The 24223-nt window shown below is 43.6% G+C and overlaps 2 protein-coding genes across 2 annotated transcripts in view; one reads left to right on the forward strand and one right to left on the reverse strand.

The window, feature by feature from the left end:
* Positions 1 to 836: 836 nt before the first annotated feature.
* katnb1 (katanin p80 (WD repeat containing) subunit B 1) lies at positions 837 to 11203 on the forward strand. Its single transcript, XM_012836597.3, has 20 exons — positions 837 to 1105; positions 2108 to 2233; positions 2618 to 2748; positions 3045 to 3162; positions 3544 to 3644; positions 3828 to 3869; positions 4787 to 4870; positions 5074 to 5189; positions 5285 to 5356; positions 5626 to 5776; positions 6332 to 6516; positions 6890 to 7041; positions 7346 to 7396; positions 7539 to 7603; positions 7703 to 7924; positions 8235 to 8366; positions 8570 to 8646; positions 9209 to 9283; positions 9490 to 9606; positions 9844 to 11203. The coding sequence occupies exons 2-20, from the start codon at positions 2194 to 2196 to the stop codon at positions 9977 to 9979; spliced, it is 2067 nt and encodes a 688-aa protein (XP_012692051.1). The 5' UTR covers positions 837 to 1105; positions 2108 to 2193; the 3' UTR covers positions 9980 to 11203.
* A 4283-nt stretch (positions 11204 to 15486) lies between these two features.
* The window catches only part of slco3a1b (solute carrier organic anion transporter family member 3A1b), a 13777-nt gene continuing 5040 nt past the window's right edge, over positions 15487 to 24223 (reverse strand). Inside the window, 8 exon segments of the mRNA XM_012836542.3 lie at positions 15487 to 16043; positions 17037 to 17101; positions 18396 to 18568; positions 18850 to 18985; positions 19558 to 19756; positions 20262 to 20426; positions 21100 to 21354; positions 22316 to 22414. Of these exon segments, the coding sequence (XP_012691996.2) occupies positions 15667 to 16043; positions 17037 to 17101; positions 18396 to 18568; positions 18850 to 18985; positions 19558 to 19756; positions 20262 to 20426; positions 21100 to 21354; positions 22316 to 22414 (1469 nt within the window). The 3' untranslated portion in view covers positions 15487 to 15666.

Genomic DNA, 24223 nt, shown 5'->3' on the forward strand with positions numbered 1-24223 from the left:
ACAGAAATAAATGAATGAATGAATAAATAAATAAATGAATACAGAAATAAATACATACATAAATGTAAATTATAAGTAACTATTGATTGACAATTGTGCATTAATTAATACATGTATTCATTTTTTTCTGTCTAAGTGCATGGATGTGGACATTTATTTATTCATTCATTAATTTGCAAATATGGCAGGTTTGGTCCTCCATATGGCACATCTAAGTGTTCTTATGTCTCCATTGCATAAAGTTAAGACATTATTAGAACACTCCAAAGCAAAACATAAATAAATAAATAGCAGTACAAAAAATATTTTAAAACTAAAATACCCATTTAGATAATCTGTCTGCTGTGTGTGATTTTTATCTCTTATTTATTAATTTTTTATGTGGAGTTTAAAGAGAAACACGAAAATAATATGAAATCCTGGGAGGACTGACTGCCGCATCAGTTGCAAACACAAAATAAAAATGTATTATCCGAGAATACGACTGCATTTACCCTAGACTGATTATACGGAGGTGGATGTTTTTGACACAGATCACATTGATCAATTGTTGATTGGGTTGTTGTTGCTGTCGCAAGAAATTGGGGGCGGCATTACCTCCTTTGCTTTCCTAAAGGAGGTCCAGTGAACCATATGCTAAATGAGATAAGAAAGGAAGTATTGAAGCACATTTCCTTAGCATTTAAAGAATTCGAACAGCTCTTATCATTGCTGCTTCTTAGATACTTCCGGGTCATTTCACTCCCAAGCATCCTTCCCAAGCAAAAAAACCTTTGCCTTTGACTTTAGCGAACACACCCCTATGTATGTTGTGCTGTTGCTAAGTTGCTTTTGGGTTAGCAACCAATCATAAACCCCGTTCTTACTCATAGGTGTGTCTTCTGGAGCATAGACAGCTAGCACCTCCGTTGTGGACATAACAACAAGCACAGCAAGACTCCATGATCAAAAGTAAACTCACATCATTACAAACGAAGCGACCCGAAAATCAACATTCTCTACTCCATTGCCCAGTGACAGCCGAACTGAAAAGTGTTTATTTAAAAGGGCTAAAGTAGCTGTAGCAAGCTGAGAATTATTGACTGGACGGGATTAACAAGTAAAGGTAACGCTGCCGCTATCTGGCCAGGCTATGTTAATGAACTCTGGACTTTTTTTTGGTGTATGCTAATAAACAGTTCGCTAGCTGGTGTTAATGATGTTGTTGGTATGTTTCCATTAACATATTAACATTATATTATTTACATGGGTTTATATCGCAAGTTAGTCTATCATATTTGGTCCTCACGTTTGCAAATATATCCTAGCCAGCTAGCTAACGTTATTGTTTTAACACATATTATCTTGTGTTGTGTAACTAGTTGGTATGCATAGCATTCGAACACAATTATTAGCTCGCTAGCCAACTATGCTGTTTTCGAAAAAATGTTGCCAGGCTTAGCAGTAACCTATTTAACTTTAGCTAATAGGTATGCCAAGACTTAGACAAAGCTAGCAACCTAATGAGAACAAGCTTGCCCTAAGCCAAACCAGCATGTGTTTAGAGTGAATTGTTGACCTAACGTTACTGTGTGTTCTGTAAATGGTCTAGTTTTGGCTTTCCTCTCCAACGCATCTCATGGAACATATCGAAGGTGTTGCTATTATAACAACATATTCAACAAGTAATTTCCAGACAATTATAAATATCTTCTTATGGTTTGTTAGCCTGAAGCAAAATAAAATCTTCCGTTCCGTTTGACAAACGATTTGTCACGTCGTGGATTTGCTTTCGTAGATTTGAACAGAAATGTGTTATGTATCTATATCTTCAACAAGGCGATTGTCGAACACAGACACAGGTATGCACGGTATTTTAATGCTGTTTTTTTTGTCACATCACCACGTCATGGATTGAAGTGGAGGATAAGGGTTCCCTCCTCAAAATTGCAGTAGCAAAGTGCATGGATCTTCAGCCAATCTCATCTCTTCAATCGTTTCCACATAGCACATGTTGCTTGGAGTATTAAAGATTTATTTATCATGATTTCAGAATGCCAGTTTTTTCATCAGCTCCCCTTTTAAACACACATCATTTAAAAATTGTTTACTCTTATTTTTGCCACAGGTTGTGAGGAGAGAGATGAACTAAAGTTACTCTTGTAAACAACACAGGATACCACAGGCCCTCAGTGATTGGTCCCACACATCATCATGGCTGCGGCCAACACTACCAAGACCTCCTGGAGACTCCGTGAGTTCCTCAACATACACAAATATAGCAGTCACAACAGTGACGATGACGGCAGAACCATTACGTGCCCTCCATCCTGAAGCCTGTCACATTACAGCACAAGTCACACACAATCTTCAAAGTGAAATATTTTACACTGGCTCCTTATGCAGTTCATAGGATCTTGCATCCACTTGTCAGTTATATATTAGTTCAAGATCTTAGATGACCAAATATAATTATTTTCTCTGGCTTCTGACTGAATGAACCCATTCAGAGTTCATAGAAACAAATTATCTGCTTGGGACAAACTTGTGAGCTTCTAAAGTACCAGCTTCTAAAAACAGGCATTGCACAGGGTTTGAAGTGGTTTTATGACAGTTGTGTTATGGTTGCCTCCGACAGAGGAGATGGTAGCCCACAGTAGTGATGTGTCATCCCTGGCGCTGGGGAAGACCTCGGGACGCCTGCTTGCCACAGGTGGAGAGGACTGCAGAGTCAACATCTGGGCTGTCAACAAACCCAACTGCATCATGGTAAAAATATTTTAATATTATTAAGAAATACTATACTAGAAGCTGGGATGCATTGTGGCATTTACACCACATTGAGCCAGAGTAGTTGCAACCTGTCAGCCAGAAAGACCTAAGTGCATTAGAGATATTGGTGTGTGTGTGTGTGTGTGTGTGTGTGTGTGTGTGTGTGTGTGTGTGTGTGTGTGTGTGTGTGTGTGTGTGTGTGTGTGTGTGTGTGTGTGTGTGTGTGTGTGTGTGTGTGTGTGTGTGTGTGTGTGTGTGTGTGTGTGTGTGTGTGTGTGTTTTGCATGTGTCAGAGTTTGACAGGCCACACCAACTCAGTGGAGTGCATCCAGTTCAGCAGCTCTGAGGAGCAAGTGGTGGCAGGGTCCCAGTCTGGATCTCTGCGTGTGTGGGACCTGGAAGCAGCAAAAAGTGAGTCTCTACCTCCCTGCCCCGCCCCCCAGGCCTCTCCTCACTCCTTCCCCTGTACAGGCAGCTCCGCCCTGAAAACCTCCATTGTGCTGCTGACCCTCATATCCACTGTCTGCATCCTGTCATGTCTACCACATGTGGTCTGGGACTTAGCAAGTAGAAGAACCAGGTTTGAGAGAGCATACATACTGATATAAAAGATAAAAGAAACACTAAAGAGATGTAATGTAAAAATCTCTTTTTCCCTGTAGCCTCTCTGGTCTACCACCCCTCACCCCAGCTCACCTGCATGCACACCTGCCTCTTCATCTCTGCGTCGTGTGTATGTTGTTTGGTCGTTACAACATTTGTTGTCTGTTGTTTGTTTTTCTGTGTGTCCAGTCTTGCGCACTCTGATGGGACACAAGGCTAACATCTGCAGTCTGGACTTCCACCCGTTTGGAGAGTACCTGGCCTCTGGGTCCGTGGACACTAATATAAAGGTTTGTCTTACCAGTACTTTAGATGTGTTAGTCATGCAGGCGCTTGAGAATCCACTGCTGACTTCTTTGTGTGGACATCAGTGTATATGTGTTTGCAGACTGGTTACCTGAATGCATTTGTTCACGGGTTTATATGTTTGATCTCTGGTTTATATGTTTGATATCTGCTTCTGTCCCCTTTAGCTATGGGATGTGAGGAGAAAAGGTTGTGTGTTCAGATATAAGGTAAGTCTACCAGACTCTGTGTGTTAGTAATAAGATTGTCTTTGTTTGCTTCAGGGAAATCATTTTACCAACGGTCTAAGTGTGTGATTGGTTAGTTTGGCAGTTTTGGCAGAGCCATTTGATTTGTTTCTGTGGGGGGGGGGGATCAATGTGACTGTTGCAGTTTGACCTCCGTAGATGATTACACATGTCTTCAGTCACCAGTTGACATGTGACACTTTTTGTGATCACCAATATGGACAAAGTCTCACTGTAACCTTCACACTGAATCTCTCTATACTTGCTCTGGCCTGGATGAAAAAAGGGTTTGGTCAGCCCAGTATTCCAGCAGACGGCATATGCCAGAGTGGGTCAGCTGTAGGTCTCAATGCACAGCAGGTTGTCTGTGAAAAAAGAAGTGCACCTTAAAGGAGCCATGTTGGCGTGTGTGTGTGTGTGTGGGTGGGTGTTAGATTATCAGCCATGCTAATCAGTGCTTATACCATGTTGTGTCTGAGAGGATGACTGATCCTTGGATTAGTGTGGGCTATTGTCTGTTTGTGTGTGCACGCATGCATGCATGCATGAGTATGCAAGTTTTGCAGATGAATTGGGAGTGTGACTTATTGTTCAAGTGTAAGTGCACTCCCAGCTCTGAGCCAACTCGCTCACCCACTGCTAATAAAAGGTTCGGGATGACTTTAAACATTAGATAGTGAGTTGAGCCATTTTCAACCCATAAAATGGTGTTTTTTTTATCACATATATCGGTACGGTATACGGTCATATAACTTAGTTTACAGCAAAAAAAAAACACATTTAAGTGTGCACTTTAAGTTATACCTAAATAAGTCTTAATCTCTCTCTCTCTCACACACTCTTTGTGTGTGTGTGTGTGTGTGTGTGTGTGTGTGTGTGTGTGTTGTCTACATGTGAAGGGTCACACTCAGGCTGTTCGTTGTCTGGCCTTCAGCCCTGATGGGAAGTGGCTTGCATCGGCCAGTGACGATAGCACCATAAAGGCAAGAGCAAGTGTGTGTGTGTGTGTGTTCTGAAGTGTGTGTCTCTTTTGATGTGTGTGCGCATGTGTGTGTGTTCTGGTGTTTTTTGTGGATGGATTGTTTTTTGTTTACTTATTTGTGTGTCTTGAGCGTGTTTATACATTAAAGGGGAGATCTTTTAGTGCATGTTTAATAGTGTGTGTGTGTGTGTGTGTGTGTTTCAGCTGTGGGACCTGACAGCAGGTAAAATGATCACAGAGTTCACCTCACACACAGCAGCAGTCAACATTGTTCAGTTTCACCCTAATGAGTATCTACTAGCCTCAGGTAGTGCAGACAGGTATGTTCATCCGTCGTTCCTATTCTCCTGTTCTTCACTGAGGATCTAGATTAGATTGGATATGCTAATAACACCTGTGTTTGTGTTGTGTTCAGGACCATTAAACTGTGGGATCTGGAAAAATTCAAGATGATCGGCTCATCAGAGGGAGAAACTGGAGCAGTCAGGTTAGTTTTGTGTGTGTGTGTGTGTGTGTGTGTGTGTGTGTGTGTGTGTGTGTGTGTGTGTGTGTGTGTGTGTGTGTGTGTGTGTGTGTGTGTGTGTGTGTGTGTGTGTGTGTGTGTGTGTTGGGGTTTGTATGTGCATGTGCATGCGCGCGAGAGAGAGACCTGCACTCTGTCCGTGAGTGGCTGGATTTTTGCAGTAAGCAGCACACTGACCTCTGACTCCTTTGCTGTTTTCTGTGTGTGTGTCATCTGTGTGTGCGTGTACTCAGGTGTGTAGCATTCAGCCCTGATGGGGGCTGTCTGTTCAGCGGCTCTGTGGACACGCTGCGTGTGTACGGTTGGGAGCCTGACCGCTGCTTTGATGTGGTGCCAGTGGGCTGGGGCAAGGTGGCAGACCTCGCCATCTGCAACAACCAGCTGGTGGGTCGCGCGCATACACACCCTTCTGTATAAAATGGCAATACACACACACACACACACACACACACACACACACACACACACACACACAGTCTGTGCGTGTGCGTGTGTGTGTCAGCTTGGCAGAGCCCCCAGAGAGTGATCACTTATCTGATGGCTTGGTCGCACTCTCAGCCTGGCGGCTCTATAACTCCAGATGCGAAGGCCAGCTCAAGCATTTTGTTTGGTTGGTCGTGTAAGTCCAAAGGGAATTGCAATAGGAAAATGGCAGTCCAAATGCCAGGGGTTTTCTTCAGGACACACATGTGGCAAGCAATCCAGAGGGAGACAATGCCTAATTGTCTGTCACAATGGATGCCAGACCAGGTGTGCTTTTACCCAATTAGCCACAGGTAATGACATCCCTGAAACCCCGTCAGTGCTTTTGCTACCATGTGACTAACATTTCATACATGAAATATATATATACTTGTTAATTGCTTGGCACCCATGATGCAATGTTTTACCCCGTAACCTTTTTGAACCCCTTTTTCCCCGCCATTCTACCTCCCTCAGATTGGAGTGTCAAGCAGTCTTTGCACAGTGAGCTCATATGTGGTGGATCTGAACCGCGTCAAGCGCTCTGGCTCTGTGATCCAGGGGGTGATCCAGGATGACAAGCCGCTAGCAGAGCCACCAACCAAAGGAGCAACGATCCGGCGCAACTATGAGCGCCCCATCACCTCCTGCACCGGACAGAGGTATAGCCACAGCACTGTGTTTTACTGATGCATGTGTGCACTGGACAGAGGTATAGCCACATCACTGTGTTTTACTGATGCATGTGTGCACTGGACAGAGGTATAGCCACAGCACTGTGTTTTACTAATGCATGTGTGCTTACTTGTCCTCTCTCTTACACCCGCCCCCCCTAAAACACACACTTCTCATTCACACACATCACACACATTAATTTCATTGAGCAGTGAAAGATGTTGGAAAGGGAGTTCAAATACAATTCTCCTGGTAATACACCATGGATAGAGAATAAATAGATGTGATGAAAATGGGATCACACAGTTGTAATTGTGTGTGTGTGTGTGTGTGTGCACGTGTGTGTGTGTGTGTGCGCAGGATGAAGCAGAACTCAGAGTCGGACAGGCGGAGTCCAGAGGGCGAGAGGCGGAGCCCCAGCAGTGAGGATGAGCGAGAGGAGAAGGAGAGCAGCGCTGAGATCACCAACCCAGACGACTACAAAGAGATCTTCGCGCCACGCAGCGCTATCTGTGAGACACACCTGCCTAGACACACATACACATACACATACACATACATATACACAAGACAAAACTAGTTTCTGAAATTTGCAGGGAAGGGATTTTGCAGTAGTATTAAGTATAGTTTACTTGGAATTGTTCTATTGTGTTTTATTGAGAAAGGAGGCAGTTTTTCAGTTTACTGGTGAATGACACTGGTCCAAAGGGTCTAGATCCCATTAGTGAGGTTAACACACAACACAAGTCACTCATTAGTGAGGTTAACAACTTAGTGAGGTTAACACACAACACTCTCTCTACCTTCCTCCTTCAGCTCGGACTCCTCCCAAAAGAACTGAACCTTTCCTACCCCCACCAGACGATGGTAAGAGAGAGAGAGAGTGTGTGTGTGTGTGTGTGTGTTTTTGTGTTTTTGTGTGTCTGTCTGAGTGCATGAGTGTGCCTTTGTATATGCTGAAATATAAGGCTATGTGTAATAAACCTCTGATTTTCTTCCTTCTGCCCAGCTGAAAGTTTCCCAGTGAAGCCCAATCACATCGACATTGTGACCCCCATATCAGACAGAGCAGCGGTAAGTGTTTGTGGGAAATGTAGTTTTTTTTTAGTGTCACATGTGTTTGCATGTTCATTCTGATTGAATGGGATGCAATGATGTTTGTGGGTGTTGCAGCCTTTTAACCTGAAACTACAGCCCATTGCGACCTCCACGCCTGTGCTGAGGGTGGAGCCAACCATAGTAGCCACTGCCCCACGCTCTGCTCCAGTGGTGACATCATCAGTCGCCTCCGCCAACCGGCCCACTGTTACCACGGCGAAGACGAAGCAGCAGCCAGCCATAATCATGTCCTCACGGAACAAACCAATTGGACTCAACGTGGCAGACTTTCTACCGGTTAGCGTATACACACATACAGACACACACCCACACACACACAGATTTTGTTAATATTTATTATTTATTAGTACTTTGTCATATTCATTGTATCTGATAAAGTGCTATTTGATAAATGCTAAAATATATTTATCTATCTGACTGACTGTCTACCTCCCTAAATGTGTATCGGTTTGTTTAACCTTTTATATTTAGCTGTTAATCTGTCTATCTGTCCAACCGTTGAGAGTACCTTTCCTCTAATGACAGGCATGTGGATGTGTTTACACAGACAGTGTGAGTGACGTGTGTGTATCTGTGTGTGTTTCAGCCTGGAGGAATGACAGACGAGGAGGCTTTGGCTCAGATCAAGAAAGGCCACGACACCATGTGTGTGATGTTGACCAGCCGCTGCAAGAACCTGAACACTGTACGAGCTGTGTGGGCCAATGGAGATGTCAAGGTGACCCTCCAGCAATCTCTGTCCTGATTCATCAGATCACCAACAACATTGTACTTGATTGGCTGATATGCTCATATACTCTTCTCCTGCAGCAACAACATCTACAACAGTTTCAACAACTGTTTTGTGACCTAAAGTTTAGTAATTGTTTGTAATGATTTTAATTGCTTGTAATGATTCTGATTGGCTTTTGCATTTTCTAGACGTCCCTCGACTCTGCTGTGTCCATAAAGGATCTCTCGATAGTGGTGGACATTCTCAACATAGTCAACCTCAAACCGTGAGTGGGAATACACACCTACCAATGCACACATACCAATCCACACCCACCAATGCCATGAATGGGAATCCACACCCACCAATCCACACCCACCAATGCCATGAGTGGGAATCCACACCCACAAATACAAACCTACCAATACACACCTACCAATGAACACCCACCAATGCATACCTACCAATGCCATGAGTGGGAACCCACACCCACCAATGCACACCCACCAATGCCATGAGTGGGAATCCACACCCACCAATGCACACCCACCAATGCCATGAGTGGGAATCCACACCCACCAATGCACACCTACCAATGCCATATGCACCATCTTGACTTTTAATGAGCATATTAGCATAACAGCATATGGAAGACTCTTCCTTATTAGAGAAAGTCACGCCTACAGACAAACACACACACACACACACACACTCACACACACACACACACACACAGCTGCACCCCCATGTGTGAGCGGACATCCCATAAAATGTGTTTGTTAAAACAGGTTTGATAGTCTGGTCATTGTCACAGCACTGTTGTGTCTGTCATGGATCTGTTCCCACAGGTCGCTATGGAAACTGGACCTGTGCACATCCATCCTGCCTCAGATTGAAGTGCTGCTGCAAAGCAAGTATGAGAGGTGAGAGCGTGCGCACACATACACACACACACACACACACACACACACACACACACACACACACACACACACACACACACATAACTTAAAGCTAGCATACTAATAACATCCAATGCTTTGGTGTGGTTTCCAGACCGGAAACAAAACCAATGAAGAGATCACATGTAGAAGCATTGCCATCTCTCCTTCTCTCTCTCCCTGTGTAGTTATGTGCAGACGGGATGTGTCTCTCTGAAGCTCATTCTGAAGCGCTTCTGGCCACTGATCACAGATACACTCACAGCACCTCCTTCTGTAGGAGTGGACATCACACGGGAGGAAAGGTGTGTGTGTGTGTGTATATGTGTGTTTGTGTGTCAAAATATGTTTGAAGTGTATTGTCTTCCATGTAAGGTACAGTATATTTGCATGTCAGGTGTCAGTAGTATATGACATGGGTGTCTTCAACATTTAAATACATTTAGTCAGTAAGGCATTAAACACTTGTTATTATTATTTGATCATTATGGAATTAAATATATGTATGTAATGTGTGTGTGTGTGTGTGTTTTCTGTGACAGGCGTCAGAAGTGTAAGACTTGCTACAAGCAGCTGCTGAACCTCCACAAAGTGGTGAAGAATCAAGCCAAGCAAGTGGGTCGCCATGGCAGCACTTTTTCAGAGCTCCAACTTTTGATGGCTCCTCTGGACAACTGACACACACACCCACATACAGACACACAGACATACACACACACAGTATTTCTGGACACTAAGTGTATACCTTTCCACATTCCCTTTCTTCATGGCTTTCACACATAAACACTTACGGCCTAAATATGGCTGAGTTTTTAAAAGCCCATAGTGGGCATAGACTTGGGAGTGGCACATCATTGCACTGCACTTAACAGAGTTTGTGAGGTGAGTGAGTGAGTGAGAGAGAGTGTGTGTGTGTTTGTGAGAGTGTCTACAGTTCTAGTTGACCTTAAGAGAGGGTGATATCCTTTTCAGCACACATACACACACACACACACACTGGCCTTATGGCAGTTGTGATTGTCTTGTAATGACTACAGTGGTACGAATGGGACTAACTCTGACTGTTTTGTTGGAATGTTTCTTTTATGTCTGATTACAACTTGATTTCTGTTTCTCTCTTTTCTACTTTTCACTAATGAGGAGAATTTATTGTAAGAAAACAAAAAAATAAATAAATCGTTTTTTGAAAAAAAAACGTTTGTCCAGTTTACAGAATCGTACTTCTTGTTAATGCGTTGGCCTGCAGTGCAAAGCTGAGCGTAGTATTCCACGTCACTTAGCGGTCGCAACCACAACTTAGGCCCCCGAATCCACAAACAGCCCCAGTCACCACTACAGCAATCCCAGGAGTCTCCTCTCCAGACCACTCAAAAGCATTTCCATCCCCGCTTCCAACGGCGCTACAACACGAGACACAAACAGAGACAGTTTGTGAAAGTGAAACGTCCCGAGCGACGCCAGCGGCAGCACGGAGCGAGAGCGGGAGCTTTAAACCTTTCACTGTATCGCCAGTCACACAGACCACCACACCACCATGCTGTAAAAATCAAAAATAGCATTTATTGTCTTTACAATACACATACAATCATGTAATACATCGTTATGTACACAATGTCATGTGTAACACAGACAGTTATTTGATTTATCTTGGGAGAGGGAGAAGCCAGTGGAAGAGGGGACCTGGACTACTCCATAGACTATGAGTTCACAGCTTGGAATTAATGTATGAATTTGCCTTGTATGAGCGCCTCAAGTGTCTTCCCTTCCAAATCCAACCGAAAGTTGTATTTAGTTTTTGACCTGCTCTGTTCAAAGTGAATCATTGGGAAACTTGACATACTCCACCTCAGTGTGGAATCTCTGTGGTCCAATCAGAGATGAGCCATTGGTGGCGGGGGCCGGGGCGCGGGGGGGGGTATGAACTGAAGCACATGTGTCCTTCAGAGGCATAGAAGTATAAAGAGTTCTCTAGATGAGATGACTGGCTTAACACACAAACACACTTGTTTTTTTTGGCTTTACACGTGTTAAGGCCTGAAGGACAAGAGCAGGAACTCAGCGGCACATTACACATAAAACACAAGGGATGGTGTATCTGCTGCGTGTGTTAGTGTGTCTGTGTCTCGTCAAGAAACAGAAGGGATAAGCAGACTAATACCATAATGCCTCATATTTATGTGTGTGTGTGTGTGTGTGTGTGTGTGTGTTTGTGTTTGTTAAAAGACAAAGAAGCTGTAAGATGGTCTGCGTTGTGTGCGTGTGTGTTTCATAAATATGTAGAAGCAGTAAGACAGTCTACTGTCTCTCTCTGTGTGTGTGTGTGTGTGTGTGTATGTGTGTGTACACACAACACGCGTTATGCTTCACACCCAGTAGGAGCAGCTCGGCTTTCCTGCAGGCGTGGTAAGCAAACACAGCAGCGCTTTAAATTGCACATGATCAACAATACAGGCACAGGATGGGAGTCTGGACCTCACACACACACACGCACACACACACACTCATTAGTATTCTACTCCTACCAGACTAGAGTGGAATAGACTCTAATGCTCACCTGCAAAAAAAGCCACAGCTTCGCTATTTACTACATTCTAAATAGAATAGAATTATTAGCTATCACTATGTACAGTACTGATATCTGAGTGTATCACAAAAGTCTACATAACAATTAAATATATCATCTTATATATGTACACAAATCCAGCATTGTAAAAACCAGGTCCTCACGAGGAGAACTTTCTAGAACACTTAAATGAAGTCACTTTGGCACTTTCATGGCATGGTAATATTTACACAGACAGCAAAGTACAAATTATGACATCAGTCCAATTTGTCAGGGGCACACAGAGTGCCGCCTGTTGTCCTGTAGGCTGGATCAGAGTTGGCGTTAGCTAGCTCCAGCAGTGCTAGCCACATGTATTAACAGCGTTCTACATAAAACTACTGGATTAGAAAGAAAATGTACCATTATATCTGATTTGGCAGCATTAACAAGCAAGTTCAAGCAAGAACAGCATTTTCTTTTCAGGCAACCAAGCAAACATGCCTTCTCAGCCACAAACCCCCCCTAAAGTCTGGCTCTGTACCATGCTAAACCACCATTGATTCCACTCTAAACCCAAACCATTTCAATAAAAACCCTAACCCTAACTCAATTTTAGTATTTCAATACACTAAAACGCAGACCAATCACAAACTAACTAAGCATATGCTCAGTTAAATTTTTAAACCCCAATTCACTTTCGATAAGAAACAAAAAATCTTGGTACCATCTACCAAACTCCAGCTGAAGACCGTGTTAGACCCCTTCTCAGAGAACAGCAGGGGCGGTTTTTCCTACAGGCGGTCGCCTAGGGCGCCACTCAGAGGGGGGAGCAAAAAACTGCGCCCAGCAAAAAATTGTGTTTTTTTTTTTGCTGGACAGAGTTTTTTTTGCGCCCCCTTCTATATCTCCAACCAATATTTTGACATAAAAAAAAAAATCTAACATTAGGGTACAATTAGCCAAAAATCGAAAACGGAAGGGGTACGTACGTCCTTGGTGTTGTCAGAACATGCTAGCACAGTGAGGCGTTTGGTTAGAGTGTGTGTGTGTGTTCAAGAAACTTTGAAGAACAAAATAATGAAGAGGCAAAAGCCGCAATTTAAGAAGAAAAGAAAGGAAGAAGAAGAGAAACGTGCCAAGGAGAAAGGTAAATCCTTAAATCCTGTTCTAGCCTAGAACGAATTCCAGATAAGAAAATGTTCACAAATGCGTGAATTGCCCCCGGCACTTTAGTGGAGTTAAGAAGAAAAGATGTACCTTATCATTGAAAGTTTCCCTGTCACATAGTTCTTTAAGGATTTTACAGAGGCAGGTATATAAAAAAATGATATGTCCATTTATTCTACATTATACAAAAAAAGACATGATTAAAATAGGGGCGCACATATAAAGCCAATAGCCAGTGCAACAACACTACACATATCTTACTCGTTGCATAGCACACCCATTAAGGACGGCAACTTGTCAACAAGTGAGGAATACTTGGTAAAAATCCAAGTGTTGTATTGTCAACTATTGTCAACTAGCGAATGGATTGAATATGTAATTTTGCTAGTTAGCTAACGCTAGCTAGCCAGTGACTTGTGACGTTCCTTGTTATTGCCATTCAGCCGAATTATCAGTTCAAGTTCAGCTGTACCGCAATTTGCGTCATTTTGCGTCAAAAAATGTGAGTAATCACATTTGGACAGCTTTAGTTTTGGTGGAGCGAGCTAGCCAGTTTAATTAGACATGATTCAACTAATCAAGAGCTATGCATCTTGGAATAAAAATATGTCAGGCTGTCCAAATACACCAAAATGCTTAATAACTACATAATAGCTAAATTTAACAAATTATGATAATACATACTTTTGTTATATCATTTTAGATTCACTTTTAGAAGACTAAGAAAACATTATTTGCAGGCGATTTGGAAGATGACGTGGTGGTGTGTGTGTGTCCATAAACAGAACAGGGGGCGTGGCCGGAGCGTAGTCCAGCACAGGCGTGACATTTTCTCAGTGATTTGTTCTTGAATTAATGTTTGTTCATCGTTGCGATCGTTGTTGTGTTTATGTGAAAGAAATGCAGTCTTATAGGGCAAAATAGCGTTTGAAAGTTGCAATTCCGTTTTCGTGGGGAAAAAAAAAAAAATTATTTGGGGGGGGGGGGGGGGGGGGGGGGGGGGGGGGGGGGGCGCCAGGAGTGAAGCTCGCCTAGAGCGCCAAATGTGCTAGGGCCGCCCCTGGGGAACAGTCACGTGCTCTTTGTGAGATACAAGGTAAGCGAGGAAAGGAAATGAATCATCTGCCACCAACACCAACCTCACACAGGGAACTAGGGTTGAACTCAAGAAGTGACAGAGATGGTAGACATTTCTCTTCGTGCCAGTATGGTCAATGGAACAACAAAAGGAAGCATCAAACCCCTTACAGGAAAACTGTTTCGACAGACGACAGATCTGTGCCACCAGTGTCTCTAATGGGATTGTCTGGTCACTCCGTTCTTATATGAACTTAACCTGTGCTCACCCCGGACCTCCGCGCTGACCCCTGTAAGATCTCAGACAGCAGACAGCTGTGGAAAGAGTCTAGGGCAGATGCCTTATACAGGCGGCGGCTATATGAGCCTAATGTTCATCTTGAAACTACAGACTGAAGAAATACGTCAGTGAAGGTAGACTATCAAAGAGACTATTTCACTCCGCTGAACTACCATCGTTTTTCACACAATCAGAAAAATGTACTGCATTGATTTAGAAAGTAAATAGAAAAAAACAAGCTTCTTTTAACATGAGTAAAAAAGATCACAAATGACCTGGAAATCAGTAAATATGACTAATCAAAGATCACTTCAGAGTAGAATCAATCAATAGTACAAACCCTGTGTACTGCTCCATCCTAAAACTCTATTAAAATACTCCTGACAATACTCCCAGTAATACTCTCTGTATTCAAGTAAGTAAAGGGATAAGCGGTAACTCTCCAAAAACATTCATACACTCATGAAAAAATAATTTATACACAAATAAATAATTAACATTGTTTTGGAAAGATGTATACAAATTTCTGTTTGTTTCTTTTTGGCCTAACAGACTTCTATTTTCCTTGGCGAGATGTCATCACGCTAACATTTTAGAGAGAGGAGAAGAAAACAAACTTTTAACCCTTCGGAGAGGGGAGACGGAGCGAGAGCACAGAAGACAACGAACTGGATGCAGAGCTCATCACAGTGGGGCAATTTTTGAAGCCTCTTGTTAGTTTCTGGTGTTAGTCATCTGTGTTTCAGACCTTTCGTTTAAAGGAAGAAACATCAGTATCATTACTGAAATGACTACCAAAAAATAGCATGCTGAAAATATAAGCACAACATGCATTCTTTTGACAAACAAAGGCAAAGCCTTTGTACCATGGAATTAATGTTATTTTAGTGTATGCTAAGTAGCCAGTCACACATTTCTGGGTCTTATTAGCCTTCTGCAAGAGCATCCAATCCCTCCCTTCATGTCATAAGCCTTGCTGCTCACACTAAAGAGGGGGGTGGGGTGGATCTGGAAAGGAATGAGGGGGAAAGGGAGAAAGGCCGTGGTGTCTCCTCGCTCTTCCTCTCCCCCTAGTCTCCTCATCTTAACTTTCCTTTGCTCCTCCTTCCTCTTTTCTCCTATGCTAATGTCACCTTTCCTTCCTTCCTCCATCTACTCCCTGCATCGATTCGTTTTCTCACAACTTTCTCGCACCTTTTCTTCTCCTTTTTTCTTCTTCTTTTTCTTCTCCACTGCCAGTCTCTCCTCATCGTTTTCTCCTTCTCCATTCCTTTTTCTTCTTCTTTCCTTTTTTCCTTAGATGACAGACTCCATGTTCTCGTTCCAGTCCTGGTCCTCCAGGTTGTAGATGAACTTGGTGCGGTTGACGGGGTTCTGGGTGATCTCCTTGCCCAGGTTATCGAGGGTGACGTTAGAGGCGAACAGCTGGGTGGGCGTGAGGTAGCCCTCGTTGTTGCGGATGTAGCGATCGTAGTGGGTGCGCAAGCAGAGCCAGGTGATGGTGTAGAGCACAAAGGCACTGGCCTTGAGCGCGATGGCGAAGCTGACGTACAGGTGGCGGTAAGTGACATTGTCGTAGAGCAGGCAGGCGCCTCGCAAGCCGCACACAGAGCTCCACAGCAGGCAGGTGGAGTCGATCCCGATGCCAAAGATCAGAGGGGGAGGGATGAAGCCTGTGGGGAAGAGGAAGAGAAGAGAGGAGGGGATGCGAGGGAAGGAAAGGAGCAGAGAATTAGGAAAGAGGTGTAGGGAGAAAGGGAAGAATGTAAGTGGAGAGAAGAGGAGAGGAAATGAGAATGAGATGAGGAGTGAAAAGGGTGATGTGTGGAAAGGAAGTGAAGACAGAAGACAAGAAGTTTTGAAGGATAAGAAGTGAGGAGAGATAGATGAAGGAGAAGATGAGGAGAGAGAAGAGTTAGAGTAGAGATGAAGGAGATGAGAGATGAGGAGAGAAGAAGAGTGTAGAGTGGAGGAGAGGAGAGATGAGGAGAGAAAAGAGTATAGAGTGAAGGAGATGAGAGATGAGGAGAGAAGAAGAGTGTAGAGTGGAGGAGAGGAGAGATGAAGAGAGAAGAAGAGTGTAGAGTGGAGGAGAGGAGAGATGAAGAGTACAGGGTGAAGGAGAGGAGATGAGGAGAGAAGAAGAGTATAGAGTGGAGGAGAGGAGAGATGAGGAGAGAAGAAGAGTATAGAGTGAAGGAGAAGAGAGATGAAGAGAGAAGAAGAGTATAGAGTGGAGGAGAGGAGAGATGAGGAGAGAAGAAGAGTATAGAGTGAAGGAGAGATGAAGAGTACAGGGTGAAGGAGAGGAGATGAGGAGAGAAGAAGAGGAGAGAGTAAAGGAGAGGAGAGATGAGGAAAGAAGAAGAGTATAGAGTGGAGGAGAGGAGAGATGAAGAGAGATGAAGAGTACAGGGTGAAGGAAAGGAGAGATGAGGAGAGAAGAAGAGTATAGAGTGGAGGAGAGATGAAGAGTACAGGGTGAAGGAGAGGAGGAGAGGAGAGAAGAAGAGTATAGAGTGAAGGAGAGGAGAAATGAGGAGAGAAGAAGAGACTTGATCAGAGAGTCATTCCTCCTGACTATATTTATAACAACACAAGAGCACGTGATATCATCAGCATCATCAGCAACACAGAACATCGCTGGGACATACAGCATCACCTACCAAGTAGCCGTAGCAACAAGAACAGAACTCCAAGGGCATAAGACTTCAGCTCTGGACTCACAGTCCTATGAGACAGGAATAAAGAATAACAAAAGTTATGTCACCACCTCTAAGGCAATAGTGACACCCTACATCAATAGTTACAGACTACACATGACACACTCATTAGTATTCTACTCCTACCAGACTAGAGTGGAATAGACTCTAATGCTCACCTGCAAAAAAAGCCACAGCTTCGCTATTTACTTCATTCTAAATAGAATAGAATTATTAGCCATCACTATGTACAGTACTGATATCTGAGGCTATCACAAAAGTCTACATAACAATTCAATATATCATCTTATATATGTACACAAATCCAGCCTTGTAAAAAACAGGTCCTCACGAGGAGAACTTTCTAGAACACTTAAATGAAGTCACATTTTCATGGCATGGTAATATTTACACAGACAGCAAAGTGATGACATCAGTCCAATTTGTCAGGGGCACACACCCTACATCAATAGTTACAGACTAGACATGAGGAGCACACACACACACACACACCCCTACATCAATAGTTACAGACTACACATGAGGAGCACACACACACACACACCCTACATCAAAAGTTACAGATTACACATGAGGAGCATCACACGTGCATGGCACTGACAGCTCTGTGTAATAAAACTCTCTAGCTATGTCATCAGCACAGTCCACACATGCTCATCTAACAGATGCATAGAGTCAACAGTACCTGATGAAGGTGCCTGGTGGGCTTCATGAAGACATCCATAGCAGTGACTGACAGTGATGGACATGGTGCATGTCAGGGACACCACCTGATTAGGAAGATGATGGTGAACTGTACTGATGAATTGATGGTCATGACTAACGGCAGCAATTGTGAAGATGATGTAATTAGTATTAAAATGATAGGTGGATAATTTGTAAAGACGATGGCATATAACAGGATGATGAAGATCAATGTAAAGATATGTGGAAGAAGATGATAATGAGTGACTAAATGATGATGATGATGATGGTGATCATGATGATGTTCATGAGCTTCGTACCTGATGATGATGATGATGATGTTCGTACCTGATGAAGATGATGATGACGAGGATGATAATCGTACCTGATGAGGATGATAATTGAGGGTGATTATAATGATGAAGATGACTACACTGATGATGTTCATGATGTTCGTACTTGATGAGGATGATGATGATCTTACCTGATGATGATGATGATGATGATGATGATGGTTGATGTTCGTACCTGATGATGATGATGATGTTGATGTTCGTACCTGATGATGATGATGATGATGTTGATGTTCGTACCTGATGATGATGATGATGCTCGTACCTGATGAGGATGATAACTGAAGGCGTCTGTGCCATGGCCCCCACCATGCTGCAGCAACACACCACAGCCAGGAAGGTCAGGAAAGCTCTCTGGCAGTCTGCACTCTGGCACTTCCCTGGCAGCGCCGAGCCCACGCTGTTGCCACCGGTGATGCACCTGCAGCCCATCAGGTCCTGGAAGACAGATGGAGAAAAGGCTGAGTAGGTGCACCCATGAGTGTGTGTGTGTGTGTGTGTGTGTGTGAATATTTGTGATGTATATTTCTGTGTATCTATACATTTGTGTGTGTGTGAATTTGTATTTGAGTACTTGTGCGCGTGTGTGTATCTGTATTTGACTACATGTGTGAGTGTTTAGATCTACGTATGTGTGTTATGGATTTACTCTATGTGTGTGTGTGCGTGTGTATACTTTGTGTGTGCAGTTGTGTGTGTGAGTGTGTATTTGTGCTCACTGGTTTGGTGCAGCCGGCGAGGCATGGGGAGAGGTAGGTGACTCCATTGGATCCGCACACTGGGCTGAGTGAGGTGGTGTAGCAGTCACAGCCACTTATGCAGGCTGCGTCAGCCTTCTGCCACGTGCCCAGAGACCTACACACACACACACACACAGATGTTTTTTTGCTTTATAACGATCCACTGAGACAACCATACACACTACAGAATGATAGTCGCAGACGTAAAACTCTCCACTCCTCAGTAGGGTTCATGAGAAGGGATATGGCTGTATGACCTTGAATGAATGGATGTGTGACCATGAATGCAAACCAGATTCCTCAAAATAACAATCTCCAATCTCCTCAAATTATTCATCAAAGAACTGAGTTTAGGACTCCACATGGCATGTACCTCCTTAAATACACAGTGCCTAGCACACCAGGCACATCTAGGTCAGCATCTCTTTCTACATGTTGGCATGACATTTCTTTGGCATTCCAACTTCCTCCCTACCCTCCCTCTCTTTCATGCGAGCCTACTTTAAGAGAAGGCCTTGAATCTCAGGCCACAGCCGGATGTCATCCTTAGGCAAGATCTGAGATTTCCCCCATAGATTGATCCCTTAATTTGCCACCTCAGGTAACACATCAAGCTCCCTTCATCAGAAGGCACAGTCTGTGCTCGTGGAAACTTAAGCTGGCAGCAGGACAGGGATGATGACATACTCATTTCCATAGGCAACAGTGACCCCGGCGATAGGCCCTGTGTCACAGCCCAGGAAGAGGAAGGAGACGTAGCAGGCGGTGGACGCCACGTTGACCATCATAGCCAGGCGAATAGCCCCCAAGGCCGACAGGTCCAATCTCTTCACCAGCAGCCCCCCCAGAAAGATGCCCAGGCACGCACAGGGTATGGCTGTCATGCCTGTGTCACAAACAAACAAACATACAAACACAAGTAAACAAAAACATTTACAACAATTCAGTGCCTTGATGCACAGACAGGATGAATACAAATAACATTTACTAAAGCACCGTACTCATTGACTCAAGCTCACTGTCTGACAAATGCAAACAAATAAATAAACATGGATAAAAGCCCAGAACGCGTCCACAGGGGAGCACTGCTGAGCTAGATACTGTGGATCAAGTACACATGTGTCATAGGTGTGTGTGTGTGTGTGTGTGTGTGTGTGTGTGTGTGTGTGTGTGTTGTTAGTGGCAGATGGCAGACATTTGAGGAAATATAAGGACCTTGATCTTCAAATGCGGGCATTATCATCCTCTTTCTGTATCCAGTATTTAGAGATGTCTCTGTAGACAATGGGTGGAATCATCACTTAGAATTACTCCCTGAAAGCGGATTGTCTGGCCTTCCACCCATTGTCTACCGACAGTCTCCACCATCCACAAAGCTCTTTACGGCTTACCCAGAAGCTGATTGGCTGACGAGGTTGTCAGGTTGAACTGCTGCTCCAGGTACTTTCCCAGAAAAGCAGCGAATCCTGCTACTACGGCTATCTCCATGCACGCAGCCAGAATCACACAGGTGAACACGGGATTGGACAACAGGTGCTTGGTCACCTTGGGAATTACTGGAAAGAGATGGAAAAAGAGAGGAGAGAAAGAATGACGTCTTATTCGTTGCAAATGAGTGAGACAGAGGATGAATGTTCGTTTAGGTGTAATCAGAATTAGTGCTAGTTTTAGGAAAATATTCCTTGAGCTGTGAATCAGTTCTTATTGCACTAAAAGTAAAAGTACTGAGTGAGTGAGTCAAATTGGTGCATGTTAAACTAATTGGAACTCGCTAGGCTCTAACTTAAAATTTGTTCTTGGCTTGAGGAATAAAGTTAGGTTGTTTGTTGAGGATGGACACTAAGGCGGTTTTCAAGTTTAGTCCATCTTCCAGGCCCGAACTCAAGATTGATTATTCCCCCCTGCCTGACTCCTTGCACATTTTTCGGGTAGTTATCATTTCCTTTATTTGTCAATCCTCCATCCCCTCCCTCCTTCCTTCCTTTCATTACGTTCTAGCCCCTCCCCCTGGTAAAAATGTTAAGGAAACAAAGGCAGAATGCAACAAGGACGGAGGGATCAAGGACAGACAAACATGAGGAATCGGATGCTCCCTCATGTGTCACTTTTACGAGATGTCAATTACTTGACAAGACGTGCTACTCGGTGCAGGGCAAATTATATTGATGATGTATTGCGTTTGCCTTTGCTTTTGTGTTTTTCTAGCATGTTCTATGACTTGGCGCTCACTTTGCAGGTGCTGGCAGCAGGTGAGGCCGCTGTTGTGGTTGAGTTGCGCGGCGTGGCCCTCGTACTCCTGCACCAGCTCGGCGGGGAGTATGGCCTGCTGGCTGTCGCTCCCGGTGCTCTCCGGCCCCTCGATCAGCGACTGCGGGAAGCCGAACATGAAGAGCGAGGACAGGAACAGGAAGAAGCCGCAGAGGATGAAACCGCCCCACCAGGCCCCGATCCAGCGCGGGTCGTCGGGCGTGATGTCCAGCGTACCTGCGCAGAGGAGCAAACACAGGTGAGATGGTGCCTGAAGAACAGGTGAGCTGAGTTATTGAATTCTTCTGGATGAAAGGGATCTCCACAGTTAAGCACTGCTAGGGTGCATTCAGAAAGTATTCAGACCCCTTCACTTATTCACATTTTGTTATGTTGCAGCCTTATGATAAAATCGTTCAAATACATTTTTCCCCACATGAAACTACCTTCAATACCCCATATTGACAAAGCAAAACCAGGATTTTAGAAATTTTTGCAAAGTTATTATAAAGGAAATATCTCCTTGATATAAGTATTCAGACCCTTTGCTACGCCACTTGAAATTTAGCTCAGGTGCCTCCCACTTCTCTTGATTATCTAGATGTTTCTACACCTTCAGTCCACCTGTGGTAAATTAATTTGATTGGACATGATTCGGAAAAGGCACACACATGTCTATGTAAGGTCCCACAGCTGACAATGCCATCTCAGAGCAAAGACCAAGCCATAAGCACGAAATGACTCTTTCCCAACAGTGGGGTCCTGGGTTCAGTATCCAGAAGCACAAGCTCTGTTCATGTTATGCCCAGACATGACTGTTGGTCACCCCTGGAATCTGCAGCATTGGAACAAAATGTCCACAAATGTATCCATTGAAATAACAGTTGCTATTGGATCATGTTTTGTTTGAAACTCAGACAAAACCAGTACAACTGATTTCTGTGTCATTGTCTGTGATCCATTCATAAAGCAACTAAAGAGCTGTCCGTCTGTACAAACTGCTGAGTCACTCTCCATTCAGTGGCTGCTGAGGTGACCTCAGAAGGAATATGTGCACTTTATTTCATGTTTGGGCTGCTTTTAAACAGTTTCAATTTGCCTCTCATTTTTCGTGCGTGTGTAATTTATTTTAATTTTATTTTCATCACGTGTAGAGTTCAGTGATTAGCATAACCCCTGCCCTGTGATGGCTACTCACTGGCATCTATGAAGACGGCGTCCACATAGAACTTAGTACAGAAGGAGCCAAGGATGAACCCACACGCAGGCCCAAACACCAGCGTGGAGAAGAGGATACCTGTAACACACACACACACACACACACACACACACACACACACACACACACACACACACACACAGACAGATGGCAAAGCATGAGGTACTGACATTCCAGGAAAAATAAGGATTTTGGTCTTAATAAATTCAGTATAATGTAATACTGAAATGACAGTGGCAGGAATATTTTTCAGCTCTACTCTCATGCAAATATTTTAACCAAACACCCCCCTAATTTTGTGTCGAAAAGCCTCATGGTGTGTCATATGCTTGATGGAAAATAAGTACACACGCACAAGGAACAGTGAGCTGCAAACAGCATGTAGTAGATTAAAATAGAGACGGTTAATTATTAAACGCTAACAGACTATATTGTTAATTTCTCTAAAACTTCAATTTTGCTACAAAACCATCTGCTTCAGAACCTTGATGATGATCAGCAATACATTAAGGTTGTGTGTGTGTGTGTGTGTGTGTGTGTCAGGGAATGGGTATTTAATAAACGATTTTGTCCAGTCCAAGGACACAGCAGGAAGCACAAGAGCTTTATGTGTAGAACTAAAACTGGTGCACTGTTGGATGGAAATCAAGTCCCCTAGAAGTCTATAATTAATAACATAATCAAGTCCCTTAGAAGTCTATAATTAATAACATCATTTTTTACAAAAACGTACCACTAGAGTACCGTCAGCACTGGAATGACTACATTTCTGGTTAGAATTTTCAGTACATTGGATCATATGTTTATTTTCAAAGACGCAGACAAATGGTTTGCGCTATCTCTTGCTTTCACAGACTACCATTGCCGTGAACTCGATCTTCTACGGAGGGTTCAACATACAAGCCACAATCATTTCTCTTTCTCCTCTCTACTCTCCCACTGTAATCCAGCGCCATGCAGGAAGGACACGCTGACACTGCTCAGAGTTCCCATGAAGGAACAACCAGACACTCTAAAACACCACCTTCCTTTGTCTCCAGACACTCTAAAACACCACCTTCCTTTGTCTCCAGACACTCTAAAACACCACCTTCCTTTGTCTCCAGACACTCTAAAACACCACCTTCCTTTGTCTCCAGACACTCTAAAACACCACCTTCCTTTGTCTCCAGACACTCTAAAACACTACCTTCCTTTGTCTCCAGAAACTCTAAAACACCACCTTCCTTTGTCTCTTAAGCCTGAGGTCTGAGGTGAAGGATCTTCAATAATGTTTGTCCTCTCCCAGCAAAATGAGCATAGTCTGCATTTTGATTGTAAAAGTAGTCTAGGGATGCGCCAGTCCTTCAGCTGTCTATCGTAATATTATTAAATATAAAAATAATAGCCTTCTCCAGACACCTAACCTGGGTCAGAATATAACAATGCAATCCTGTCAATACTACCAATTTTAGCCAAGCCATATCAAAACCCTTCTTCAAAGGGCTATGGCTTCAAAACCCAAGCCAAATCTTAACCCTTCAGTGACTTCAGCACGCCCCCTAACCTGATATGAAATGTACATATAGTATAGCTTGTATGTTGTTTTTAAATATGTGTCAGTGTGATCACCACTATTCTGAAATGTATTTTTGTGTGAGGATGTAACCCTAGCCCAGTCCGAATAACACAACCTTATGAGACGGAGCCCAGCTTTAAACCAGTAGAATACCACGGTCAACCTACAATACGACCTCAACTCTGTTTTTGAGAAAGCAAAACCTCGTAAAACAGCGAAATACAAGTGGAACCAGTAACATGAACCACGCTAATAGACACACGCAGTACAGTTTGAACGTCTCCAAATGTAAGATGGCTGGAGGCGCACAAGCTCCATCCCAGCCTGAG

The sequence above is a fragment of the Clupea harengus genome, chromosome 6 (genome assembly GCF_900700415.2).
Source record: "Clupea harengus chromosome 6, Ch_v2.0.2, whole genome shotgun sequence".
Classification (NCBI taxonomy): domain Eukaryota; kingdom Metazoa; phylum Chordata; class Actinopteri; order Clupeiformes; family Clupeidae; genus Clupea; species Clupea harengus.

What these genes read in the sequence shown, in the direction of transcription:
- katnb1 (XM_012836597.3), top strand. Translation starts at nt 2,194, where the DNA reads ATGGCTGCGGCCAACACTACCAAGACCTCCTGGAGACTCC. An exon ending in CAAGACCTCCTGGAGACTCC is followed by an intron (nt 2,234 to 2,617) that starts GTGAGTTCCTCA and finishes TGCCTCCGACAG; the next exon opens with AGGAGATGGTAGCCCACAGT. An exon ending in GGACCTGGAAGCAGCAAAAA is followed by an intron (nt 3,163 to 3,543) that starts GTGAGTCTCTAC and finishes CTGTGTGTCCAG; the next exon opens with TCTTGCGCACTCTGATGGGA.